The following is an 18228-nucleotide window of genomic DNA, read 5'->3' on the forward strand; positions in this document are numbered from 1 at the left end:
GTAAGTATCATAGCCAAGACGCATACAGCAACGTACACACTCACTTTGTTGTAACTGGTGCCCTCTCATGGACTGGAGACAACCATCACCATTACATACATTTACATTTTAGTCATTTAGCAGACGCTCTTATCCAGAGCCCTTTTCACACATTGTTTATTAGGCTTAATTAAACAATAATAAATGGTACAATCATTTTTATTATAAGGATTTTCCTTGACAAATGCTATACAGGACAAAAAATACATAACATGAACAATAAAAATAACACATAACTATATAACACACCAATCACATAATAAAAATAGGGAGCAAAACCCTAAAATATTTTCTTACAAATATTTAATGGTATATTGTTATGTAGATGAAGATATCCATAATGGGTTCCCTTGAGATACAGATAAGTTAATGACTACACTGGCATTAGTCCATACATAACTGCTCACATCATGTGTTGTGCAAAATGTAGCAATATTAGCACTGGGACATTGTTTAGACAACATTATTTACAAGGCACTTTGGTATTTAGAGTATCTAATACTATCCCTATTGTTTTCCATAGTTTCTGTTTCTTTGTGGAAGGTAGTAGGCTACTCTCTGAGTAAATCATTGCTTTGTCAGACTAATTTTCTTTTGGGATGAAGTATCCATGCATGTCCATGTGAAGCCCTGCATACACATATGCTCGAGCTACCTCCTTGAAAGACTTTGCATCCAGCACCAAGATGAAGCCAGATTCCCCTGGATTGGAGTTGATGACTGTTGTCAAGACCACACCTGGACATAGGAGGCATTTTGTTAGAATATTGTACAGTCGTGGTCAAAAGTTTTGAGAATGACACAAATACTAATTTTCACAAAGTCTGCTGCCTCAGTTCTGATGATGGCAATTTGCATATACTCCAGAATGTCATGAAGAGTGATCAGATGAATTGCAATTAATTGCAAAGTCCCTCTTTGCCATGAAAATGAACTTAATCCCCCAAAAAACATTTCCACTGCATTTCAGCCCTGCCACAAAAGGACCAGCTGCCATCATGTCAGTGATTCTCTCGTTAACACAGGTGAGAGTGTTGACGAGGACAAGGCTGGAAATCACTCTGTCATGCTGATTGAGTTAGAAGAACAGACTGGAAGCTTTAAAAGGAGGGTGGTGCTTGAAATCATTGTTCGTCCTCTGTTAACCATGGTTACCTGCAAGGAAACATGTGCCGTCATCATTGCTTTGCACAAAAAGGGCTTCACAGGCAAGGATATTGCTGCTAGTAAGATTGCACTTAAATCGACCATTTATCGGATCATCAAGAACTTCAAGGAGAGAGCTTCAATTGTTGTGAAGAAGGCGTCAGGGCACCCAAGAAAGTCCAGCAAGCGCCAGGACCGTCTCCTAATGTTGATTCGGCTGCGGGATCGGGGCACCACCAGTGGAGAGCTTGCTCAGGAATGGCAGCAGGCAGGTGTGAGTGCATCTGCATGCACAGTGAGGTGAATACTTTTGGAGGATGGCCTGGTGTCAAGAAGGGCAGCATCAGGGACAGACTGATATTCTGCAAAAGGTACAGGGATTGGACTGCTGAGGACTAGGGTAAAGTCATTTTCTCTGATGAATCCCCTTTCCGATTGTTTGGGGCATCCGGAAAACACCTTGTCCGGGGAAGACAAGGTGAGCGCTACCATCAGTCCTGTGTCATGCCAACAGTAAAGCATCCTGAGACCATTCATGTGTGGGGTTGCTTCTCAGCCAAGGGAGTGGGCTCACTCACAATTTTGCCGAAGAACACAGCCATGAATAAAGAATGGTACCAACACATCCTCCGAGAGCAACTTCTCCCAACCATCCAAGAACAGTTTGGTGACGACCAATGCCTTTTCCAGCATGATGGAGCACCTTGCCATAAGGCAAAAGTGATAACTAAGTGGCTCGGGGAACAAAACATGAACATTTTGGGTCCATGGCCAGGAAACTCCCCAGACCTTAATCCCATTGAGAACTTGTGGTTGATCCTCAAGAGGCGGGTGGACAAACATAAACCCACAAATTCTGACAAACTCCAAGCATTGATTATGCAAGAATGGGCTGCCATCAGTCAGGATGTGGCCCAGAAATTAATTGACAGCATGCCAGGGCGGATTGCAGAGGTCTTGAAAAAGAAGGGTCAACACTGCAAATATTGACTCTTTGCATAAACTTAATGTAATTGTCAATAAAAGCCTTTGACCCTTATGGAATGCTTGTAATTATACTTCAGTATACCATAGTAACATCTGACAAAAATATCTCATAACACTAAAGCTGCGAACTTTGTGAAGACCAATACTTGTGTCATTCTCAAAACTTTTGACCACGACTGTAGGTGCAATATGATGGACAGACTTTCATTGAAATCATAACTTTATTCAGCATACATTGTGAATGTCTGGCCATTCTAATCAAAACATAAGCTTTCATATTTTTAAGATTTGAGGACCATGTAAAGCAATCTCACCATCATCCTCTCCTTCTCCGTTGGGTCTTGGAATGAACACAGGCTCTGATGGCCAGCAGTTCTCCTCTCTCCATTCAGTCCTCTCCTTTGTCTTAGTGTCCAACTTCATGATCTATTTATAACAGTTAGGTATAGTTAACAAAATATTAGATAAGCAACACATGCAGTTACATTCACAAAGGCCTAAATTAAATCACAGGGTCTTTTACCTTAGTTGCCACTGCTGACATTGCAACACAAGTCATATAGACAAATCTGTACTTCTTGCCGTTGAAGTCATAATTGATCCTGGGAAGTTCCACACCTGTAGATAGATTTTGGGATTGAACAACAAAATCAACACGAGTGTATTGTGAAAGAAAACGTTGGGCTGATATGTATTGTGAGTGTCTATATAGCACAAGAATTGAACAGAACATTGAGCGATACAAGTTTTGGTCTTACCGTCACAAAGCACCTCTGGATGGCAGAGTAGTCTCCCCTCTTTCTCTTTCACAGCGCTGGCTGTTGTGTATTTGAGTTTCACCATATCATCTCCAACATCAATCCCCTTCAGAAACAGTTCTCAACATGACAACATTATAGAAACAGTTGACTACTCATTAGTTGAGGGCAATGTTTAAAGGTTAAGATGGTCATCAGTTGCAAACTATTACCTTGTCAGTCTGTACAGGAAGGGCAAATCTTTTGCATTTTGGCACAGACATTGCTGAGGTCTTTGATTGTTCATTTAACACGTTTAGGTAGAACATGTTGTACAAACTGGGATCTTCATAGGCGATGACATCAAAGATGACATGACCATCCTCTTCAAAGGCATTCACGTGATGGTACACTATCATTGCCTCTGTGTAGTACTTCATGCCCACTTCTTTGCCTGTCTTTCTGTCGATCAGGTGAATCAGGGTCTGTCAATGTTGAAAACACAAAGGGATGTAATTTCCATGAAATGGAAAAAACAACAATGTACTTGCACTTACATTGGAATCATATTAAATTCAATGCCAAAGAAAATGAGTCTTATAACCCTTACATTTTCCTCAGGACAAAACTTCAGACAACTAGCCCAGTTGACCCCTCTCATGTATGCTGTGGCCATCTTGAGGATGTCCAGTTTGAATGGCTGCTCAATGAAGATGAAGTAGTTGTCAGTCATGCCGAAGCTGTGGTAGTAGCTGGGGCTGAGGAGGGAGCGGCACGGCACTGTGCATATCACCTCAAGGTTCTTCAAGGCTGGAGAAGCCTTGGCCTTATCTGATTAAACATATCAACTGAGAATTTACAACCATTTACAGCTCTTTGTAATGTTTTGTGAAAACTATCTGCTTCAGGCTCGGGATACTTCTCTATCCATGGTGTAAAGTAGTAAGACAAAACCCAGAAAGGTGATGGGTAAATGGTTCTGCTAAATGTTTGAGATTATTGTAAAAGACAAGGTTATTGCTCAAATGTGTTAAAACATGACTTCCCCAATATAAAAGGTATTGACCACTGCTATATGAGACCATGCATCTTCATCAGATACCAATGAAGGTCAGAGGTAACAAGGTCAGAGGTAACAAGGTCAGTGGTCTAAAGTTTAACTCCTGGGGGGCTGAAGTCTGCTGGCTTTCTCTCTTTCCTTTTAATTAGTGTCTGTTTTAGACCTGACAACCCAGAGGTGTGGACAGTGATCAAGTCCTAGGGAGAAACAACCTCACAGGGACTGGTGATACCCCTGTAACTAGTAATTAACTAACTCTAACATAAAAAGACAGACTGTGATATTTTTGAATATATACCTCCCGCAGTCGTGGCTGGAACCTTGAATAAGGTGTATTTGGTCTTTCCCTTCTCCGCTATTGAAGTCCCCATGTTGTAGGTGTTTCCGTCGTTATCGTAATGTGGATGGGATGTCACCAGGTTTACAGCAAGGTATTTCAGGTAGTCCACCTAGTGAGATAACAAGATAGGCTAATAAACAGGCGTATTCATGCGTGGCATTGAACGGTTCAGCAGACCTTTAGCCTTGGCCTTATCTGGCTACGAGACTATTGCAGCTCTGTGGGTGTTACATTTATTGACAATTTTGATACCTTCTGGAAACAAAGCTAGTATTATAAGGAGGATGGAATCCACCCAAATCATTTGGGTTCCTGGATCCTTTCACAGCATTATAAGTGTGATGAGTGTGATAGAAGGAGTCAGGCGCAGGAGGATATATATACCGAATACAGAGTTTATTCCGTCGTACACAATTGCGCTGGATAGCGACAACAGAAAACAGGCATAGGGGAAACCATCTACCCTGGCAATACAAGGTACGGGTAGCTCCAACAATATACAGGCACAGGGGAAAAATCTACCCCGGCAATACAAGGTACGAGTAGCTCCACCGAGCTACACTACTCTCACAATAAACAATCACCCACAAGGACAAGGGGGCAGAGGGAACACTTATACATAGACTAATGAGGGGATAAGAACCAGGTGTGTGTAATTGACAAGACAAGACAAATGGAATGATGATATATGGAGCGGCAGTGGCTAGTAAGCCGGTGACGACGAACGCCGAAGCCTGCCCGAACAAGGATGGGAGGCAGACACTAACTAGAGGCAAGAGACAGAACTAGTCTGTTCGGTAACATCGCTAATAGACCAGACACTAACTAGAGGTAAGAGACAGAACTAGTCTGTTCGGTAACATCGCTAATAGACCAGACACTAACTAGAGGCAAGAGACAGAACTAGTCTGTTTGGTAACATCGCTAACAGACCAGACACTAACTAAAGTATATTAATCTAAAGTGGAAGTTGGGAGTTATATTTGAGTGTTTCAGTGAAACGTGAGGGAGGCCCCGCTCTCTCGCTTTCCCAGATGCTTAGTTAATTTCATTCCGATCTCCTTTGCATTATTGTAGCCTTTTCTGTAGCCTGTCAACTATGTGTCTGTCTATCCCTGTTCTCTCCTCTCCGCACAGGCCATACAAACGCTTCACACGGCGTGACTGCTGCCACTCTAATCTGGTGGTCCCTGCGCGCACAACCCACGTGGAGTTCCAGGTCTCCGGTAGCCTCTGGAACTGCCGTTCTGCAGCCAACAAGGCAGAGTTCATCTCAGCCTATGCCACCCTCCAGTCCCTCGACTTCTTGGCGCTGACAGAAACATGGATTACCACAGAAAACACTGCTACTCCTACTGCTCTTTCCTCGTCTGATCATGTGTTCTCGCATACCCCGAGAGCATCTGGTCAGCGCGGCGGTGGCACAGGAATCCTCATCTCTCCCAAGTGGACATTCTCTCTTTTCCCCCTGACCCATCTGTCTATCTCCTCATTTGAATTCCATGCTGTCACAGTCACTAGCCCATTCAAGCTTAACATCCTTGTCATTTATCGCCCTCCAGGTTCCCTTGGAGAGTTCATCAATGAGCTTGACGCCTTGATAAGTTCCTTTCCTGAGGATGGCTCACCCCTCACAGTTCTGTGTTACTTTAACCGCCCTACGTCTGCCTTTGACTCATTTCTCTCTGCCTCCTTCTTTCCACTCCTTTCCTCTTTTGACCTCACCCTCACACCGTCCCCCCCTACTCACAAGGCAGGCAATACGCTTGACCTCCTCTTTACTAGATGCTGTTCTTCTACTAATCTCACTGCAACTCCCCTCCAAGTCTCCGACCGCTACTTCGTATCCTTTTCTCTCTCGCTCTCCTCCAACACTACTCACTCTGCCCCTACTCAGATGGTAATGTGCCGTCGCAACCTTCGCTCTCTCTCTCCCACTACTCTCTCCTCTTCCAACCTATCATCTCTTCCCTCTGCTAAATCCTTCTCCCTCCAATCTCCTGATTCTGCCTCCTCAACCCTCCTCTCCTCCCTCTCTGAATCTTTTGACTCTCTATGTCCCCTATCCTCCCGGCCGGCTCGGTCCTCCCCTCCTGCTCCGTGGCTTGACGGGGCTCCGGGCAGCTGAGCGGAAATGGAAGAAAACTAGACTCCCTGCGGACCTGTCATCTTTCCACTCCCTCCTCTCTACATTCTCTTCTTCCGTTTCTGCTGCTAAAGCCACTTTCTACCACTCCAAATTTCAAGCCTCTGCCTCTAACCCTAGGAAGCTCTTTGCCACCTCCTCCCTGCTGAATCCTCCTCCTCCCCCTCCCTCCTCCCTCTCTGTGGATGACTTCGTCAACCATTTTGAAAAGAAGATTGACGACATCCGATCCTCATTTATTAAGTCAAATGACACCGCTGGTCCTGCTCACACTGCCCTACCCTATGCTTTGACTTCTTTCTCCCCTCTCTCTCCAGATGAAATCTTGCGACCACAACCTGCCCGCTTGACGCTATCCCCTCCTCTCTTCTCCACACCTCGCTCATCAACTCATCCTTGTCCGCTGGCTATGTCCCTTCCATCTTCAAGAAAGCGAGAGTTGCACCCCTCCTCAAAAAACCTACACTCGATCCCTCCGATGTCAACAACTACAGACCAGTATCCCTTCTTTCTTTTCTCTCCCAAACTCTTGAGCGTGCCATCTATAGCCAGCTCTCCTGCTATCTCTCACAGAATGACCTTCTTGATCCAAACCAGTCAGGTTTCAAGACTGGTCATTCAACTGAGACTGCTCTTCTCTGTGTCACGGAGGCTTTCCGCACTGCTAAAGCTAACTCTCTCTCCTCTGCTCTCATCCTTCTAGACCTATCTGCTGCCTTTGATACTGTGAACCATCAGATCCTCCTCTCCACCCTCTCCGAGTTGGGCATCTCCAGCGCGGCTCACTCTTTGATTGCGTCCTACCTGACAGGTCGCTCCTACCAGGTGGCGTGGTGAGAATCTGTCTCCGCACCATGTTCTCTCACCACTGGTGTCCCCCAGGGCCCAGTTCTAGGCCCTCTCCTATTCTCTCTATACACCAAGTCATTTGGCTCTGTCATATCCTCACATGGTCTCTCCTATCATTGCTACACAGACGACACACAATTAATCTTCTCCTTTCCCCCTTCTGATAACCAGGTGGCGAATCTCATCTCTGCATGTCTGGCAGACATATCAGTGTGGATGTTGGATCACCACCTCAAGCTGAACCTCGGCAAGACGGAGCTGCTCTTCCTCCCAGGGAAGGACTGCCCGCTCCATGATCTCGCCATCACGGTTGACAACTCCATTGTGTCCTCCTCCCAGAGTGCAAAGAACCTTGGCGTGACCCTGGACAACACCCTGTCGTTCTCTGCTAACATCAAAGCGGTGACCCGATCCTGTAGGTTCATGCTCTACAACATTCGCAGAGTACGACCCTACCTTACACAGGAAGCGGCACAGGTCCTAATCCAGGCACTTGTCATCTCCCGTCTGGATTACTGCAACTCGCCGTTGGCTGGGCTCCCTGCCTGTGCCATTAAACCCCTACAACTCATCCAGAACGCTGCAGCCCGTCTGGTGTTCAACCTTCCCAAGTTCTCTCACGTCACCCCGCTCCTCTGCACACTCCACTGGCTTCCAGTTGAAGCTCGCATCTGCTACAAGACCATGGTGCTTGCCTATGGAGCTGTGAGCGGAACGGCACCTCCTTACCTTCAGGCTCTGATCAGTCCCTACACCCAAACGAGGACATTGCGTTCTTCCACCTCTGGCCTGTTGGTCCCCCTACCTCTGCGGAAGCACAGTTCCCGCTCAGCCCAGTCAAAACTGTTCGCTGCTCTGGCATCCCAATGGTGGAACAAGCTCCCTCACGACGCCAGGACAGCGGAGTCACTGACCACCTTTCGGAGACACTTGAAACCCTACCTCTTTAAGGAATACCTGGGATAGTATAAAAGTAATCCTTCTACCCGACCCCCCCCCCAAAATATATAAAATAATAATTATTATAATAATTATAGTAATAAAAAAGATTGTCCCACTGGCTATCATAAGGTGAATGCACCAATTTGTAAGTCATTCTGGATAAGAGCGTCTGCTAAATGACGTAAATGTAAATGTAAATGTAAGTCGTGACAATAAGGCTGCGTTGAGACTGACTTATCAATGACTCAAGTCCAGCTAATTTAATCCCTACCATTGTGTCGCTGAGTTGTCATAATGATTCAGCAAATGTACATAATCCGAGGGGCGTTGGAAAACACAATGTAAATAACCTAATTTCTGTCCCTCTTACTGCCTGGAATGCCTCTGCTGCAGTAATCATATGCCTATGAACCAGAGTAATACTGTTAGCACTGAGATGGTGTGCCCTAGTAGGAAGTCCACTGTGTGCAGCTCACCCTGGATAACATGTGTGAAATGCTTGATTATATATGTGATATCAGTAGAGAGGTATACTTTCTGGGTGATTTAAATATTGACTGGCTTTCATCAGGCTGCCCACTCAAGAGAAAGCTTCAAACTGTAACTAGTGCCTGCAACCTGGTTCAGGTTATCAATCAACCTACCAGGGTAGTGTGACGACCCTCCCACTCTGTCAGCCGAAGTCTCTCTTTGTTCTTGTTTTCCTTAATAGGATGTCGGTGGGCAGAGCCGGGAGGGTCGTCAGAGAAATGGGACACACCTGGGCTTGGGTGTGTCCCAGGGATAAATACACCTTTCCCCCATTCATTGTGGAGACTCTCTCCATGCAGACACACTGTTGGATTTTGGTTGTGGCTGTATTGTTTGTTTGCTTTGGCACCTTTCAACACTCCTCATTATCACCTCTATGCACGCATCCACTTACCTACACTACTGATTACACACACCATTGTTAATTGTATATAGTTTGCTTTAGTTAATAAATATATTTTGTTATTCCTTATCTCCACATTGTCTCCCTATTTGTTATGAGCTACGAGCCGGTTCGTGACAGTAGTTACAAACAGTCCAGGAATGAAATTATCAACATGTATTGATCATATCTTTACTAATGCTGCAGAAATTTGTTTGAAAGCAGTATCCAAATCCATCGGATGTAGTGATCACAATACATTAGCCATATCTAGGAAAACCAAAGTTCCAAAGGCTGGGCCTAATATTGTGTATAAGAGGTCATACAATACGTTTTGTAGTGATTCCTATGTTGTTGGTGTGAAGAATATTTGTTGGTCTGTGGTGTGTAATGACGAGCAACCAGACGCTGCACTTGACACATTTATGAAATTGCTTATCCCAGTTACTAATAAGCATGCACCCATTACGAAAATGACTGTAAAAACGGATAAATCCCCATGGATTGATGAGGAATTGAAAAATGGTATGGTTGAGATGGATGAGGCAAAAGAGATGGCAAATAGGTCTGGCTGTACAACCGATTGGCAAACGCACTGCAAATTGAGAAATCATGTGACTAAACTGAATAAAAGAAGAAGAAACTACACTATGAAACAAAGATAAATTATATAAAGAATGATAGTAAAAAGCTTTGGAGCACCTTAAATGAAATTTTGGGCAAAAAGGCAAACTCCGCTCCATCATTCATTGAATCAGATGGCTCATTTATCACAAAACCCACTGATATTGGCAAGATTAGCACACTTAGGCATGACATGCCAGCAACAAACGCTGACACTACACATCCAAGTATATCTGACCAAATTATGAAAGACAAGCATTGTAATTTTGAATTCCGTAAAACAAAAGTGTGGAAGAGGTGAAAAAAATATTATTGTCAATCAACAATGACAAGCCACTGGGGTTTGACAACTTGGATGGAAAATTACTGAGGATAATAGCAGACGATATTGCCACTCCTATTTGCCATATCTTCAATTTAAGCCTACTAGAAAGTGTGTGCCTTCAGGGCTGGAGGCAAGCAAAAGTTATTCCCCTACCTAAGAATAGTAAAGCCCCCTTAACTGGCTCAAATAGCTGACCAATCAGCCTGTTACCAACCCTTAGTAAACTTTTGGAAAAAATGGTGTTTGACCAGATAAAATGCTATTTTACAGTAAACAAATTGACAACAGACTTTCAGCACGCTTATAGGGAAGGACATTCAACAAGCACAGCACTTACACAAATGACTGATGATTGGCTGAGAGAAACTGATGATAAAAATATTTTGGGGGCTGTTTTGTTAGACTTCAGTGCGGCTTTTGACATTATCGATCATAGTCTGTTGCTGGAAAAACGTATGTGTTATGGCTTTACACCCCCTGCTATATTGTGGATAAAGAGTTACCTGTCTAACAGAACACAGAGGGTGTTCTTTAATGGAAGCCTCTCCAACAAAATCCAGGTAGAATCAGGAATTCCCCAGGGCAGCTGTCTAGGCCCCTTACTTTTTTCAATATTTACTAACGACATGCCACTGGCTTTGAGTAAAGCCAGTGTGTCTATGTATGCGGATGACTCAACACTATACACGTCAGCTACCACAGCGACTGAAATGACAGCAACACTTAACAATGAGCTGCAGTTCGTTTCAGAATGGGTGGAATAAGTTAGTCCTAAATATTTCAAAAACTAAAAGCATCGTATTTGGGACAAATCATTTACTAAACTCTAAACCTCAACTAAATCTTGTAATGAATACTGTGGAAATTGAGCAAGTTGAGGTGACTAAATTGCTTGGAGTAACCCTGGATTGTAAACTGTCATGGTCAAAACATATTGACACAACAGTAGCTAGGATGGGGAGAAGTCTGTCTATAATAAAGCGCTGCTCTGCATTCTTAACAGCACTATCAACAAGGCAGGTCCTACAGGCCCTAGTTTTGCCGCACCTGGACTACTGTTCAGTCGTGTGGTCAGGTGCCACAAAGAGGGACTTAGGAAAATTGCAATTGGCTCAGAACAGGGCAGCACGGCTGGCCCTTGGATGTACACAGAGAGCTAACTTTAATAATATGCATGTGAATCTCTCCTGGCTCAAAGTGGAGGAGGGACTGTGAAGAGACCTCTGTTGGCATGTCTTGTGGGGTATGCATGGGTGTCCGAGCTGTGAGAAGTAATGACATGTTGAATGCACCAAGCTGTCTGTTTGAACTACTGGCACACAGCTCGGACACCCATGCATATCCACAAGACATGCCAACAGAGGTCTCTTCACAGTCCCCAAGTCAAGAACAGACTATGGGAGGCGCACAGTACTACATAGAGCCATGACTACATGGAACTCTATTCCACATCAAGTTAGTCATGCCAGCATTAACATTATTTTTTTTTTAAACAGATAAAAATACACCTTATGGAACAGCGGGGACTGTGAAGCAACACAAACATAGACACATGCATACAAACACACAATAACATACACACTATACACACAAGTACACATGGATTTTGTGTTATAGATATGTGGTAGTAGAGTAGAGGCCTGAGGGCACACACTTAATATGTTGTGAAATCTGTTATGAATGTATTGTAATGTTTTTAAAATGTATAACTGCCTTAATTTTGCTGGACCCCAGGAAGAGTAGCTGTGGCAGCAGCTAATGGGGGATCCATAATGAATACAAACACAAATAAATACAAAAGTATGGTCATCCAGATAGTAACGCCAGTGATAACTTTAAGTTACCTTGTCCTGAGTCTCAAGAGTCACAGGATCTACTTTGCGGATGTAGTTGGTTTCAGAGGTTGCATAATAATCCTTCCCATATCGAATGATATTGTTGCCACAGTTGTCAGTGAAGTCTGGGACCGTGTGGTTTAGAAAGGTGATCACCCTGGAGATGGAGATAATCTGATCAGCAACAGGCATGTTCATAGGGACAAATAAAATTAAATAATCAACAGTCAGATCAGATGCACTATAATGCCTGATCTTTTGCTACAGCATGCCAGAACAGAATTGATAATTGCCAGAACATAATTGGTAGATCATTGATTTCAACATCTTGCCTTTTTAATGTGCCAAAATTAAACATCTGTAATGTGCTACCTAGATAAGACGTTTTTGCCTGGACCCGGGTGGGCCATTGTCCCCATTTCAGACACAACAATTCTTTGGGCTGCCATGTTGTCTTTGTATGTGTCTCCACGTAAATATCTGCTTCTGTAGATGACCTCACCTGAAATAAAAAATATATATACACCTGATGATTTACTTCTATTGTGAATTTAATTGCAAAATGTGGGATTTGTTTTTACTTGCACGACCCATGGAGCCCATAGCACCAAAAAGCCCAAAAGTTTGCCAATTGGACTTATCATAAGATCATCTTGTTTGAGTTTCTATATCACAACAAATCGAAACACTTCCACTCATCTTACCATCTTTGAATGTAAAGCTGTGCATCAGGGCCATCCCATCGAACCAGTGGTTGTATGTGGTCTCCCCCACTGAGAATATGCCTGGCCCATTGCGCAACAACGTGCCTTGCAGCCAGTTTGGAAGGTTGCCTGCATAAAACAAGTGTTTTAAGAAAAGGAATGGGGGGACCTACGTCAGTGTTTCCATTCACCCAGCAAGAATAAGTAAGTATAGCAAGAATGGCCGTGATTTTCCTTCAAAATAAAAGTCCCGCAATGAAGATGGTGAAAAATAATACAAATGGTCGAAATTCGTAACATTTTATGGGGAAATGTTCGCAGACTTACAATTTTGTTTAACAATATTTCAAAAAATAAAGTGAATCACCTTTATAGCACAAACAATATTATAGCATTGCCATAATTGTTAACAGCATTAAAAGTAATGATTACTAGATAGTTATCATGGTAACAACAGTAATACAAATAACAAAACATTATTTATAATGATACTATTAATAATATTAATAATTGTATAATAATAAACTTTAGAAAACACTTTTAAATCTCATAGTTAATTAGTCATTCGTATTGCATGATGTTCAGTACATTATTCATATTGGACATACTGTACTTACTGCACAATTTCCTGTACATTGTGTGGTAGTAAAAGGGGGGCCCTTCTACTCAGGAGCACCACTAGTTTCGAAATCCACACAGTGTACAACCAAGGAGAGTCACTTAAAGCCTTTTGCTGCAGTGGGCTAAATCAGGGTCACACAGTGTGTTTCTTGGTAGGCTTAAACAAATCTAATTTGAAACAAAAGTATACACCTCACACACATGGTTATGGGCTTTCAAAAAAAAAAAAAGACACCTGTACCATGCCAGATATAGAGTTGAAATGTATACAAAAATTTGTTTGCATCCCAATATTACACTTTATATACAGTACCAGTCAAAAGTTTGGACACACCTACTCATGCAAAAGTTTTTCTTTATTTGTACTATTTCTACATTGTAGAATAATAGTGAAGACATCAAAACTATGAAATAACACACATGGAATCATGTAGTAACCAAAAAAAAGTGTTAAACAAATCAAAATATATTTATATTTGAGATTCTTCAAAGCAGCCACCCTTTGCCTTGATGACAGCTTTGCACACTCTTGGCATTCTCTCAACCAGCTTCATGAGGTAGTCACCTGGACTGCATTTCAGTTAACTGGTATGTCTTGTACAAAGTTAATTTGTGGAATTTCTTTCCTTCTTAATGGGTTTGAGCCAATCAGTTGTGTTGTGACAAGGTAGGGGTGGTATTCAGAAGATAACCCTATTTGGTAAAAGACCAAGTCCATATTATGGCAAGAACAGCTCAAATAAGCAAAGAGAAACAACAGTCCATCATTACTTTAAGACATGAAGGTCAGTCAATACGGAACATTTCAAGAACTTTGAAAGTTTCTTCAAGTGCAGTCGCAAAAACCATCAAGGTATATGATGAAACTGGCTCTCATGAGGACCGCCACAGGAAAGGAAGACCCAGAGTTACCTCTGCTGCAGAGGATAAGTTCATTAGAGTTACCAACCTCAGAAACTACAGCCCAAATAAATGCTTCACAGAGTTCAAGTAACAGACACATCTCAACATCAACTGTTCAGAGGAGACTGCGTGAATCAGGCTTTCATGATTGAATTGCTGCAAAGAAACACCAATAACAAGAAGATACTTGAAAAAAATGTATGCACTCACTAACTGTAAGTTGCTCTGGATAAGAGCATCTCCTAAATGACTAAAATGTAAATGTAAAATGTACTTCCGGGACACGGATTTTGGGAATTAAATCCAATAGTTTACACCCAGAGAAGCGTCGCTGTTCATTTGGCGGCCTTTGTGAGGCTTGCTTTTCCATTTGTACAGTGCAATATGTATGTCCAATGTGAAAAAACTATTGGATTTAAGTTGATGGGCCACTCTATAAGGGCCGCCAAATGAGCAGCGACGCTCCTGTGTGTGAACTCTGGATTTGAGTAGAATGGACCCCCCTTTCAGCCAGCAGCATACCACCCTGTATCCCAATGCTGGCTTGCCACTGAAGCTAAGCAGCGTTGGTCCTGGTCAGTCCCTGGATGGGAGACCAGATGCTGCTGGAAGTGGTGTTGGAGGGCCAGTAGGAGGCACTCTTGAATTTATTCTGCCTATATATCACAGTGGCAAGGCATATGAACTAACAGGATAAGAGAAAACAATGCAATTATCACAACCCCTAGGTTGTAATACAGCATTTTTTTACTGGCTTGGCTTCCTTAGTTATTCTTGCCTGCTTTACAGCGGTCACTCTGGCTACTATAACTGTAGTAGCCTAGTAGTGGTGGATAACTAATAAGAGACTAAATGCTATTTGTTCCAGGAGTAGGCCTTCAGAATATTGTTAATTGGCTATGAGAGACAATTTTGAAAGGTGGGTTCAATGTTTTGCTAAACAACCACATCCATTAGCCATTTCACACGCCTGTTATTTAAATCATGAATAGCCTATAATAAATTGCCTATAACTATGCGGTTCGCGCCATAAAGCTATTAATCGTCAGCTTGTGGCAAGTGGGATGTCGGCATAGACATTAAAACTCCAATTGCCTCCTCAACAACAAAAAGGGAAAACTGTTGCTTTGCTTTTAACATTTAAAAAAATGAACAACCATCTCCCCCCTAGTTCAGTGGCAGGTATTCATGGCTGCCAAGGGAAGCCAGGCTTCCCAAAAAATATTTACTATAAAAACTAAATAATTTATCTTTCGTCTCTCTATGTTTCATAATTGTCCTTCAATTAGCAAGAGGCTGAATGTACAGTATCTCACCGGAGAAAGAATCAGAGCGAGAGAAACAGCGCCCCTCTGACTCTCTATGTGTAGCCCATCTATCTGGTGCTGTCTGGTCAAAAAGAGTATCATGCTGTTGCCGCCAGCAGCATTGAATGCAAGGGAAGCCAGCAAGCATTTGGCCTCCCTTGATAAAAGAATTATACAATAATAGCCAATCAGCATTGATCTAAACTGAGTGAGCTCAACTGTGAATGGTCCTGGCACCCAAAAAAATCATACATTGTGCCTCTGGCCTGAGAGGATGGAAGTTCAACATGTAGCTAGATATAGCAGGCTAATGTTAACTAGCTGGCTAATCGTTGCCCATGAAATGCTTGCGAGCATTAGCAAGGAAGCATAGGACAACAAAAACTAAAGAGTGTACTGTATGACAGTGTTAGACATTTCGGCAACATGAAAGAGAGGAGGATGGCATTGGCGTTTCTCTACAAGTAGGGTGAGTCAACATGTTTTTTCTACTAACACACACACACACACACAATACATTTACATTTTAGTCATTTAGCAGACGCTCTTATCCAGAGCGACTTACAGTTAGTGAGTGCATACATTATTATTTCTTTTTTTTTTTTTTCATACTGGCCCCCCCGTGGGAATCGAACCCACAATCCTGGCGTTGCAAACGCCATGCTCTACCAACTGAGCTACATCCCTGCCGGCCATTCCCTCCCCTACCCTGGACGACGCTGGGCGCCGCCCCATGGGTCTCCCGGTCACGGCCGGCTACAACAGAGCCTGGATTCGAACCAGGATCTCTAGTGGCACAGCTAGCACTGCGATGCAGTGCCTTAGACCACTGCGCCACTCTGGGACCATACCATGGACAGCCACATGATATTTAGCTTACATTGATTGGCCTACATTGTTTTTGGAATATTTTAGTTGTCACTGTATTAGAAAAATTATTTAAAGAAAAGAAAAGAAAAAGCATAGGTGACTTGATGATGTTGACATGTTGATGTTGAAATGGTGCTGGAATAGTGGAGGCTGCTCCTGTTTCTTTGGGACTTGCGGTAACTCTCAGTGGTTCTAAATCAATAGTTGTTTAGTTGTCCGAAAATCTTAGAAACATTAACTTCATTGACCATGCTGTTGGTCATGTAGCTGTTTGTTACATGCAATTTGTTTTGTGGACTCCACCAGACAGATGTTTTCACCGGTTTTGTGATTAAACAAAGGTGTGATTGAATTTATTCTGCCTATATATATCACAGTGGCAAGGCATATGAACTAACAGGATAAGAGAAAACAACGCAATTATCACAACCCCTAGGTTGTAATACCGCATTTTTTTACTGGCTTGGCTTCCCCAGTGATTTTACCCACACACCCCTACTGCCCTAGTTATACCTATGAATGTTGCTACCCATGTTATGTTGATAATGAAGATTATCGAAAGTATCCATAACCATCTCATCAGGTTACATACCTTTGAGGTCCGCCTTCACTGGATCAGGTCTTTCTTCTATGTTTTTAGCGTAGTCGTAGGCCATCCTTATTGAGATGAAAAACAAATGATCACGCGTTACGTTCCTGAGAAGTTGTGAGAGTTGAAAGAACTATGTCGTTTATATATCGGACAAGGGAAACCACTCCCATTCCAAGTAGTAGCGCAAGCCACATTTACATTTGAGTAATTTAGCGGACGCTCTTATCCAGAGCGACTTATATTAGTGAGTACATACATTTTCTTACTGGTCCCCCGTGGTAATCAAACCCACAACCCTGGCGATGCAAGCGCCATGCTCTACCAACTGATCTATACGGGGCTATGCCATATCAACACTCTCCTATCTTGTATACTAACTGACTGTATACTGTATGCCCCTGATCGGTCATTAGGAGTTCACATATGGAGTGAGTCACCAGCTCCTGAGTGGCGCAGTGGTCTAAGGCACTGCATCTCAGTTTGGAACTCGGTAGTGAGTGTTGCAATCGAGGACAGAATATTTTTACGCTCTAAACTCTTCAGAACTCGGCGGCCCCGTTCTGTAATCTTGTGTGGCCTACCACTTTGCAGCTGGGCCATTGTTGCATCTAGACGTTTCCACTTCACAATAAAAGCACTTACAGTTGACCGGGGCAGCTTTAGCAGGGCAGAAATTTGACCAACTGACTTGTTGGAAAGGTGGCATCTTATGACGGTGCCACGTTGAAAGTCACTGAGCTCTTCAGTAAATCCATTCTACTGCCAATGTTTGTCTATGAAGATTGCATGGCTGAGTGCTCGATTTTATTCACCTGTCAGCAACGGGTGTGGCTAAAATAGCCAAATCCACTAATTTGAAGGGGTGTCCACATATTTTTGTATATATAGTTCAGCTTCGAATCTCTCAGCTTTGTACTCTATGATAAGCAGGGGTGGAAAAAGTACCCAATTGTCATACTTGAGTAAAAGTATAGATACCCTAATAGAAAGTTACTCAAGTAAAAGTGAAAGTCACCCAGTAAAATACTACTGGAGTAAAAGTCTGAACGTATTTGATTTTAAATATACTTCAGTATCAAAAGTAAATGTAATTGATAAAATATACTTAAGTATCAAAAGTAAAAGTAAAAGTATAAATCATTTCAAATTCCTTATATTAAGCAAAGCGGGTGTGGTATCTGAGGAATATATGACTTTGCTAATGGTTTCAAATGGTTTTAGAGGATGTTGACTCAGCTTAAAGGGAGCATCTGGGGAGTAGTTCTATAGGGGCACCCTAAAGCCGAGG

The 18228-nt window shown here is 42.8% G+C and overlaps 1 protein-coding gene across 1 annotated transcript; it reads right to left on the reverse strand.

Moving 5' to 3' along the window:
* Window positions 1-156: 156 nt before the first annotated feature.
* LOC121555741 (beta,beta-carotene 15,15'-dioxygenase-like) lies at window positions 157-17039 on the reverse strand. The gene is made up of 11 exons (XM_041869573.2): window positions 16941-17039; window positions 12648-12776; window positions 12316-12445; window positions 11953-12100; window positions 4268-4418; window positions 3520-3740; window positions 3143-3394; window positions 2931-3036; window positions 2696-2790; window positions 2487-2598; window positions 157-777 (listed from the first exon to the last, which is right to left on the reverse strand). Exons 1-11 carry the CDS (start codon window positions 17002-17004, stop codon window positions 623-625), a joined length of 1563 nt encoding a protein of 520 aa, XP_041725507.1. The 5' UTR covers window positions 17005-17039; the 3' UTR covers window positions 157-622.
* Between the last annotated feature and the right edge of the window lie 1189 nt (window positions 17040-18228).

This window comes from Coregonus clupeaformis, unplaced genomic scaffold, assembly GCF_020615455.1.
Source record: "Coregonus clupeaformis isolate EN_2021a unplaced genomic scaffold, ASM2061545v1 scaf0159, whole genome shotgun sequence".
NCBI classification, from domain to species: Eukaryota; Metazoa; Chordata; class Actinopteri; order Salmoniformes; family Salmonidae; genus Coregonus; species Coregonus clupeaformis.